The following is a 10,247-nucleotide window of genomic DNA, read 5'->3' on the forward strand; positions in this document are numbered from 1 at the left end:
GACCTTGTCCATGCCCAAAGAGGGAAGATAGGTATGAAATATGTCCAAAGAACTAGCCATGTGGTCAGAGGCTCCTGAATACAAGAGCCAAGAAGGACTTGAATGGGACGAGGCAATAAATATACCTGACTGGGCTAGATGAGAAGTTGATGAGGTGGAAGATGTCGTGGGAGGAGTAGCCGTACCCATCTGTGCCATCAAACGTTGGAGAGCCAATAGCTGATCCGAAGAGAACGATGAAGGAGAAGGAGCCATTGTAGAGGAACCATCAGTAGCATCAGCCACATGAGCTTGTAATGTAGTCCTAGATAGGTAGGAGACCTACTAGGAGCCAGATAACAGAATCAATTGCAAAAGGGGTTGCTGGTTCGAATGACAGCACTAGGATTTAGGTTAATTCTAGGGTTTAGGATGGGAATTTGGGAATCGGTTTTATATGGCTTTAGTATGCAGGTCTAGGGGGTTATTATGGGATAAAAATAATTGGATTTGGTTAAGTTTGAAAAATCTGTAGAATTAGGGTTAGGGTTTCGGGTTTTAGGAATTAGGAAATAGGCTGAATTTAGGGTTTCTAATGGGAATTTAGGGCAGGGTTTTGGATCGAGTATAGGTAGGGCAGTGAGGATACTGTGGTTGAAATTTGATGATAAACTAATGGTGAAATTGATCTGAATTGGGAAATTAGGGTTTAATAGAGATAGGATTAATGGAGGTCGATTGGAGAATGATTAGGGTAGACTGTAAGGAATTAGTAGAAGAAGATAGATGCAGAAAATTAAATAACTTACTGGTTTTGAAGATCAACAGCAGTAGGAGCTTGAGAATTGATTGAAGAGGACCTCCCGATCATAAGCAGATGCAAGGAGTTGTAGGAGTCCACCCACCATTTCCACCTTGATAACCCACAAGGATGCAACACTCTCAAGGAGCAACAGCAGCAACAAAGGCAGCAAGCATAAAGCTGAGTTTTTATTAATCAAAATTTGTGTTCCAGGTTTTACCCCCTTACAACCTTATATAAAAGACTCAAAAATAAACTTCTACTCTAAAAAGGAAAGGCCTAACCCAATCCTTGACCTATTAGGTAACTTAAACTAACTAGGAAACTAAAATACTAAGAGAAATAGACTCAAAACATGGCTGGACTTATAGAATCCTAATCCAGCCCAACTTACATCACATGACCACTTAACCAAGTCACATGATCACTTAAATTGAACCAATTGGATGCAACCAATTTGAACCGGTTCAATTAAAAAAACATAAAAATAAACTAAGTATTGGGCTAATCCCGTATGCAACCTATGTACCCCTAGTTTAGGCTCATTAAAGTGGCCTAATACATAGAAAACCCTTGGGAACAAAGGCCCAACATGTTATAATCCAACCCTAGGCCTATTTCTAAAGAAATAAGCCAATTTCTATGATGAACCTGCATCAGCTTGGGAGCATGTGGAACTTTGTTTCCCAACACATCCTCCCCCCTTAGGACGACCATGAAGCTTCCAGCCAGTTTCCTTACTATGATGTGGGTAGCCACAATGGTCACACTTAACCTGCTCTTTACCAGGAACAGCCTGTTTAGTCAGATCTGGTTGGGGAGTAGAAACAGGGGCAGATCTAGCAGGAGCAATAGTAGGCATCATAACTGAGTGGCGACGGTCCTCATGTTGAACAAGATTGTAAGCTTCAAGTAGTGTGGGGAACTTGTCTAGGTTGAGAGCCTGAACTTGGATCTGCATTCTCCGGGCTCAACCCAGTGAGAAAATCATACACCCTCTCCATTTCGTGCTCCTTCTGAAAGGTACTGGAATCAGCAGTACAAGACATGGAAATAGGGTGGTAAAATTCCGATTGCTGCCATAGATTGATAAGGGCGGAATAGTAGGCAGGAAGTGATAACTCCTTCTGAGTGGTCTCACGAACTTGTCGACGCAGTTCATATATCTGAGCATAGTTATTGGATTGGGCATATGTGTGCTTGACAGAGTCCCACAATTCTCTGCCGAGTTCAAGAGAACAAAATTGACCTAACCAAAAAACAAAAAAAAAAAAGAGAACAAAACTGGGACTAATAGTGGGTTAAATAGAATTTAATAAAAATGGCATAACTAGAGCATTATTCGCCAACCAAGTATTAGCAGCCACAGTCTCAGATGTTTTGGGAGTATCACCATTCAAGTATCCCAAAAGATTATTGCCATGAATAGTGAGCATGCCAGCCCAGGACCAAGCGAGATGGTTGGTCCCATTCAACTTAGTAGGTCCTATTTGGAGAGTAGGGTTATGACCATGGGTTCTAAGACGACCCACCACACCACCCTCAACTCCCCTTGAAGAGGTAGCAGAACTTTCCGCCATGTGCAGAGATGAAATAAAAGTAAAGAAAGACTAAGATCACTCACTGGAGATATAGAGGATGAGAAACCCAACAAGCAATGAGTGTGGCAGCAGCATATACAAGCAGTGGAGACTAGGCAGCAAGGCATAAAGGCATAAGTGAGATGTTAGAGGCCATTGGAAGGGCTTGGCAGCAACCGAGAGAGAGATGAGGGCCAGGGGGCGCGTCAAAGAGGCCTCGGGGAGGCGTGATGGTCGAATGAGAGGCCAAGGCCACAGACGGGAAGGGAGGCCTCGTTGAGGCCTGTGTGTGATCAAAAAAGGCCTAACTGGCCTTGATGATCGACTGAGACGAAGGGCAGAGGGCGGGAAGCCCTGGGAGTCAATGGTGCAAGGGTGGGAGGCCCTGAAGAGGCAGGGCAGAGGGGCGAGTGGCCCTGGGAGCAACGGCGTGTAGGGGCTGGAGGCCCTGGAAGCGATGGCGCAGGGGTGGGAGGTTCAGGTGAGTGACAACGGGACAGGGTGAGTGGCCTTGGTCGGTCAAGGGGTGAAAGCCCTAGCGGCGGTGGTGGTGACGGGCCTGATGGCCATTGCAGTGTTAGTGGTCAGTGGGTACGTGGAGGCGGCACGACCTAAGTGACCATGCTCAGCCTTGGGAGGCTGAAGCCTCGGGTGTGGAGGGCTGACCTTTGCGAGAAAAGAACTTTAAAAAATAATTCCCAAAAAAGGATTGGGCTTTGATACCAAAAAGAATTAGAGAGGAAGAAAAAAGGATTTGAGAGAATGAATTGGCTTGTCAAAGTGATAGAGGCCTTCATTTATGTATAGTGAAAAAGAGGAATACAAATAAGGTTTGCTAGCTAAGACTGACTTATAGGACTTATCTAGTCATACAGATATAACGAACCTATACGGGTTACATAATAAACCTTATCTTCAACAATTATTTGGCTAAACTTGGCACTTGCCAAGGGAAGAATGTTACTTTGTCAAACACATGTCCCCTATTAGGTCTTACGTTATGTTTTCTTTTACTTAAAGAGTGATTTTTTTTACCTGTCAAAAGATAAGATGGGGCTCATGTTTTTGTTTTGAATTCAGATTTTTTTTATGCCCTTGTGTTTTGATGGCCAAGACCCTAGTGAAATGATGATGAGTTCGGTCGAAAAACAAAATCTGGGAAGGCTAACAAAAAATGGTTATGCCAGAAGCCATTTGCTTCAAGACATGCTCTAGTAGTTTCACGGCCTCTTCTTGGACTTGTTGACCCTTTTTTTTTGTCTGCCCGATAGGACCTTGACAATGTGGTCAGTAGTGTCTGTCTTTCAAAATGTAAGCTGGCTATTTTTTCAAATCCTTACTGCTGCGTATGCTGTTCAAATACTTATTCTTGACTTGCATTGGGCTGCTTCATATTTTATATAATTCCCTCATATGTTTCTGTATGCCATGTACTGCTACTTATCGTTCATTGCTCTTATCAGGTTTCACTTACTCAGGCAAGAATTGATTTGAGTGAGCTTGATGAGGATTCCGATGGTTTCCTTCTACCTCATGTATGCTCCTTTCAGTTTAGTTGCTTTTGATATTTCAAAGGATCTGAAATACCTCCATCGAAGCTGGCCTCTGGAAGTTTTACTTTCTTGAAGTACAAAGGGTGCTTGTTCATGGTCACTGAAATTTACATTCTGTAACAACACTCATTTCACTTGTATTCAGGAAATGGAAGCCTACATAAGAGGCCTGATCCCTAATCTGGCACAGTTATGTGATATGCCCACAGGCTTTGTTCAAATGTACTGCCGCATAGCTGCCCATAAATTCTTCTTTTTCTGTGATCCTAACAGACGAGGTTTGTTATTATCTCTTAATTCTGATTGTGATGGATTCTAAAATTTCATATGCTAATTTGCAATAACCAAATTTTAAATTCCATAGTCTAAGTGTTAAATAGTGGTGCTCTCCTTATTGGAAGCACACTTGGTTCTTGTGCTCAACTTTTCTGAAATGCACATTTTATTTTTGAAAATCTTAGGCATAAGCATATACTTACAAAGACATTTAAGATTCAGTTTTTTTATTTTAAGAAACAATATTGGGTGGCATAGCGTCTTCTATCAAATGTTTCAAAATGTTTTTCTGGCCATTTTGTGGACCATCTAAACTCATGTTACTTAGGCTCCGTTTGGTTGCAAGGGGAATTAAAGGGAAGGGAAGTGAAATTTTCATACTTAAAAAAGAAACGTTTGTAATCATTACCCCATGTGACATTATCACTAACTCCAAATCATTCTATATTTGGTTATTAAATTCCACTTTACTTTGCATCCAATTCCCTTTGATTTAAATTGTAAAATAAAAATTACATGTAAAATGTATCATTACTAAATATGGCAAGAAATTTAAGTAGTTTATACAATCACATGGGGTAAAGATTACAAAAGTTTCTTTTTTAAGTATGAAAATTTCACTTCCCTTTCCTTTAGTTCCCTTTGCAACCAAACAAAGCCTTAAGGAGATCCTTGTATAAAAAATATTCATTACTTCTGTGCTTTCTGATTGTTAAAATATTTAAAAACTAGAAAAACTTCTTTCCTATCTGGCAGGTAAAGCATGCATAAAGAAGGTGCTGCTTAGTAACTGCCTTCAGGAACTCATGGAATTGCATCAGGTTGTTTGTGGGTTAGTTAACTAGTTGCATCTACATTCGAGATGTTTTGACATTGTACATTCTTGAAGTCTATCACAGTTTTTTTTGTAGGATTTGTCCTGTTAGCATCATTTACTAGCGTATTTCTGTGTATTTATGCAATTGGGCTTCTGTTCTCAATTTAGATTTCTTAATCCTGTTGATTGGGAAATGAAGTTAAACTCACTGATATTCCAGTACTCTATTATCTCTTGTAATAAGTTGACTGTAGTCACAGTACCCCTGCCTTTGTCTATTTGTGAGTTTTCCTTGAGTTGGTGCGCAACTTTAAATTGAAGAATCTTCATGATTATGATTGTGGCTTAGTTTCTATGACAAGTTAATAAACATGTCTACTTGGTGCCACAACCTCTAGGAAGAAAGGGAAGAAGGCCTTAGCAGCAGCCTAAACCGTGGGCATTCTAAAGCCTTTTTTTTCTTCCAGTTTTCAGCAGCAGCAGCTATTAACTTCATAGTTTCTATTTTGAGTTCCAGTTTCTACTATTCAATTGTTTCTATTTTGTGACTGGTTCTAGAAGCTCTACGCTGTTTTAAGAGTTTTCATTTTCTGTTTCCTTAAGTCTTCATTTTCTATCCTACCGGCTGATATAACATTTGCTTCTGTCCGACCGGCTGAATTAGAAAGTTTATATTTTCTATTCAATTTAGTAGGAATTAGGAAGTTTATAATTTTCTGAGTTTAGAAGTTCTGTTACTTGTGATGGAAGCTAAGACTGATGTTACCCTATATATGGGGGTCGGCCCTTGCTTGTACATACACAATTTTGAGTGATGAAAGTGTTCTCTGACTTTGTGTAGTCACACTGACTGATTAGTGGTGAATTCCTCTAGTGTTTGGGTTGGACTCAGTTTAGTGGATGGATTCACTGAATTTCTGTTGTTTATTTCTGCAACTTCTTGTCCCTCTTCTGCTATCTCAATTCAGCTTGCAAACAGGTCAGTTTATTCATCTTTTAAGTTACTGGTGGATACCCTGTCCTGAGCTCCTGTTTCAGTCACCTTGTTTAATTCGTATCTCTCAAAAATAACATTCTATATGCTGTCTTCTATATCTCGTACCCTTCCATTATTACCTCTTGTTTACAACAACAGCAGCAACAAACTCAGCCTTATCCCAACTCAATTGGGTTGAGTACATGGATCCAAACAAAGAAAGTAGGTAAAACTGAGGACTAGGGAAAAAAAAAAAAAGGAATAAAGAGATGGAAAAAGAGGGTTGGAAAATGAGATGAGAAGTGAAAAATGGAAAATGACAGATGAACGATGGAAAAGAAAAGAAAAGTGAAAGATAGAAGTGACAGATAAAGTAAGAGGAAAGAGGCACGGCCCAGCAAGACAGGAGAATCTCAAGATAGGGTCTGCTACATGGATCCTTGCCCTCCAAAATCTCAAAATAGGGTCTGCTACATGGATTATTACCTCTTGTTTGCAGCCTTCAAATCCTGTTTTGAATACCTTCTGTTATCACCCTTTTGCACCCCCCCCCCTGTTCTGTCAGCAGCTAAACCAGGAGTAATCAGCCATATTTAAGCCACCTTTAGAACAGGTTACGAGGGTCCAAATTTATGGCCATTCTAATCAGTGGTTTCTGAGATATCAGAAATTTCCATTTCTACCTTGGACCTGCCCTAATTCTAGTCCCAATTAAATTTCTTTGTTTCTGTCTTAGTTTCTCAGAAAATATTCTGTGTTTTACATATTCAGTCTCTGTTCATTGTGTGCCTCAGCTATTAAGCCAAGTCTGTCCAGTTTAGCCTTTTTTGCAATTTATCAAATGCCTGTATGATCTGTGCCTTCTCTTAATTACTTTTTATAGGAATTCTAACTGAACTCACCTCAACTCAACTAAACCTTATGCAATTAAATGGGGTCGGCTATCAGAGTTCTAACTACATTTGTATAAATAGGGAGATTTTGGCTGTAGCGGTAATCTACATGGAGACAGCCTGGGGTGTTCTGCTGATTATACACGTATTTAAAAATTTTGGACCCTTACCTTGAAGTGTCAAGGCATGAAGGGCATGCAGTTTGAGCTTCTTACTGACACAAATAGGATTAGCATTTATCTAAAACATGCTGGTCAAATATCACTGATGACCTTCAAAGAGAAGGTAACTACCAACTGATTTTATATTCTGTTAAGATGGATAGATTGCATAAGTTTTTGTTTGATTGTTTGGCATTATTGTCAATCTCATTAATAGAAAGAAATAGAGGAAAGGAAGATTCGGATTAAACCAATGAATGAACTGCTTATGTCTATTTAATGTTAGATGAGGTGCGCTGTGCGCACTATCCAATTTTTTTCTGCCATCTTGCCTTTCTTATTGGAGCTGATCCTATATGGTGTATCTTCTGTATCTTTTAGGAAAGTGAGGAAGAAGTCATTGATACTGAACAAGCTGAAAATTGGTTTTCTTTGACATCTGCACAACGGATATGTGGTATATGTAGTTTGGGGTTTCTACTTTTTGATGGAATAACATGTTTATTTGATATTGCTGTAGAACTTTCTGTGTATGTGTCTGAGAGAGAGAGGGCGGGAGACAGAAAGCCATCTCAATTTTTTTCTTGATCTTCCTGCAGATATGTTTCTTGCTCTAGATAAGGATATGAATGGCACTTTGAGCAAGCAGGAGCTTCGAGAATATGCGGATGGGACACTGACATATATTTTTGTTGAGCGGGGTACGAAATAAGAATTTTTATTCCACTTTCAGGATGTAATTTCCTGCTACAGATATTCAGGGCGTCTTTCAGAGTTCCTCCTTAGCTAACTAGATTGTCGCTCTCTATTTTTCAGTTGTGTTGTTTTTCTTATGATTCGAGTCATGAATTCCACCGACATTTCTGTGCTGGTTGGGACCTGTTTTACAATGTTTTCTCATTTGGTTCTATGGTTATAGTCTCACTGTATTGTTTGTGTTTCATTTCCTCTTTACAGCATTTGATGTACATGTCCGACGTGGGAGAAGTGTAGGGGGTAATTCCAGGGAAATGGATTTTGGGAGTTTTCTCGACTTCGTTCTGGCCCTGGAAAACAAAGATACACCCGAAGGATTGACATACTTGTTTCGGTGTCTTGATCTTCACGGAAGAGGATACCTTACAACAGTTGATATCCACACGCTTTTTAGGTAAGCCTGTCCAATGAATGAGTGGATACTTAAGAATTAACAACCCCTCAATATAGTTCGACAATGGTTATGTTTTCATAATTTGCTGTTTATTGGATCTCAATTTGACTTTTGAAGTGTTTTGGAGGTTTTCGTTTTATTCATTTCATTTTTAAGTTTTACAGCACTTTTGAAGTGCTTTGGAAGAAAAGAAGGGGCACATCCAAAAGCAGAGATGCTACCTGATACAGTCTTCCTAAAGTAAATCCTTGTAATTTCCTGCCTGTAGTTCTGGAGCAAGATCTACAGGTCTCAAATTACTGGATATAAGAAATGCAAAATTAGGACACTGAGGGCTTATCACTGGCTGTTTGTTGAGCACAGGCTTTGTCTTTCTTCCCCCAACCCCTGCTGCCTGCCTTTTCCTTCAGAAAAGCTGTTTTTAGTTAGCTGAAACAATATACTTCTCTTGCTTTGTAATAGAGATGTACACCAAAAATGGATCGAGGGAGGAAACTACGAGCTCTGTATCGAGGATGTAAGGGATGAGATCTGGGATATGGTGAAACCAGCTGACCCACTTAGGGTTACACTGGCTGATCTCCTTGCTTGCAAACAGGGTGGGACTGTTGCCAGCATGCTTATAGATGTTCGTGGATTCTGGGCCCATGACAACAGAGAGAATCTTCTCCAAGAAGAAGAAGGGCCTGAAGAAAGATGAACCTGTTGTTTCTAAACGAGCTGCTGCTCCTCTTGGCAATGTATGAACTTGTAATTTTTATTAACTTGACGTTCAATTTGTTGCAATTTCAAAGAGAACGGTCTGTGTTATGTAGAACATGTAGAGTTGTAAAGTTGTAAATGCTGAATGCTGCTAAAGATTGGTTGGATTTCTGGAGGATCTTTAAAATTAAAATAAAAAGAGGATTCAGAGATTCCACGCTTAAATTTTACCCACAAGTAGGTTCCACTCTCCTGTACTGAGATGTGAAATTTAATACCAGATGAGGTTCCTTATCCATCAACATAAAGTTGAAGATTTTGTTGAAACTATGAATTACATTGGTCAATTCTGAACTGTTGCAAATACAAGGGGAAGAATTTAAGGATTTTCTCTACTTTTTTTGCTGGCTAAATAAAAGACTTTAATTAAAAAGAAAAGAGCAAACATTGTCTGATACAAGGATGCGCTGCTGACTATGTGTGGCACTTAAAGCTAGGTTTTGAGCTAAAGAGATAAAGGATTTATTTGTTTTTAGGAATATACATAGAACCAAAAGGTTTGAGAGCTGAATGTATATCCCATAATAAAGTGAAGATCTCCCATGGCCATTTCAAAATATCTACTGTAAGCCAACGAACCCAGTCTTCGCAATCTGTCCATATCGCCAGGTTCTTATTTGTTAAGCCTTTGATACAATTCATACCTGAAAGGAGGCCTCTTCTGCTTCTTGTGCATTTCCTATATTCCGGATATGAGCACGCTTATTGAGTTTAAAGAGGCTCAACATCCTCAACTCTTACTCTCACTCCATTCGATCACCTCAGCTCGAACTGCTTTTCTCTACTTTCGATGGATTGAATCGGGACATTAAACCTCCGGATGGGAAATATTCCTTGGTACAGACTAATAAGGAATTTAACACAAAATAAACAAACCATTTATTTTTTTGTTGGGGAGGGGGAGGGGCAGATAGGAGGATCTTCTTAGCAATGCTCATATTTTTTTTAGTTGTCTACAGTTTTACCAAACTGCCCCAGGTTTTCTGCTTAATATGCCCAAATCAATCATTGGTCAATGACAATGCCAAAGCTTCCTTCTCTTTCTTATAAATACAAAACCAAGGGGAAAAATGAAATAACAAAAAAGAATAATATCATATCTTTATAAATTAAATGGTTTCCCCCCCCTCCCCCCTCCCTCCAAAAAAAAAAGGGGGGGGGGGGGGAGGGAAATCCTGCACAATGCATTAGTTCTCTGGTGATGCCCATCAGCGCCTACTACTCACTGCCACTATAGTTAAAACCATTTGGCTGCCAAAGCGTTAAACCTGTGCTTTCTGTTTCCTTCTGTACCTGCA

At 39.8% G+C, this 10,247-nt stretch overlaps 1 protein-coding gene and 1 non-coding gene across 3 annotated transcripts in view; both read left to right on the forward strand.

Annotated features, from left to right (window-relative positions):
• The window catches only part of LOC122657678 (probable serine/threonine-protein phosphatase 2A regulatory subunit B'' subunit TON2), a 33,135-nt gene extending 24,032 nt beyond the window's left edge, over positions 1 to 9,103 (forward strand). For both annotated transcript variants that reach the window (XM_043852458.1, XM_043852457.1), the window contains 7 exons: positions 3,825 to 3,896; positions 4,060 to 4,192; positions 4,947 to 5,011; positions 7,419 to 7,494; positions 7,637 to 7,738; positions 7,995 to 8,187; positions 8,650 to 9,103. In XM_043852458.1, coding sequence (XP_043708393.1) covers positions 3,825 to 3,896; positions 4,060 to 4,192; positions 4,947 to 5,011; positions 7,419 to 7,494; positions 7,637 to 7,738; positions 7,995 to 8,187; positions 8,650 to 8,887 — 879 coding nt within the window. In that variant the 3' untranslated portion in view covers positions 8,888 to 9,103. The remainder of the gene's footprint in view (positions 1 to 3,824; positions 3,897 to 4,059; positions 4,193 to 4,946; positions 5,012 to 7,418; positions 7,495 to 7,636; positions 7,739 to 7,994; positions 8,188 to 8,649) is intronic.
• LOC122660613 lies at positions 8,381 to 8,498 on the forward strand. Its single transcript, XR_006332724.1, has one exon. It is a non-coding gene; the product is annotated as a small nucleolar RNA snoR104 (small nucleolar RNA).
• Positions 9,104 to 10,247: the final 1,144 nt, after the last annotated feature.

The sequence above is a fragment of the Telopea speciosissima genome, chromosome 4 (assembly GCF_018873765.1).
Source record: "Telopea speciosissima isolate NSW1024214 ecotype Mountain lineage chromosome 4, Tspe_v1, whole genome shotgun sequence".
In the NCBI taxonomy this organism is placed as follows: domain Eukaryota; kingdom Viridiplantae; phylum Streptophyta; class Magnoliopsida; order Proteales; family Proteaceae; genus Telopea; species Telopea speciosissima.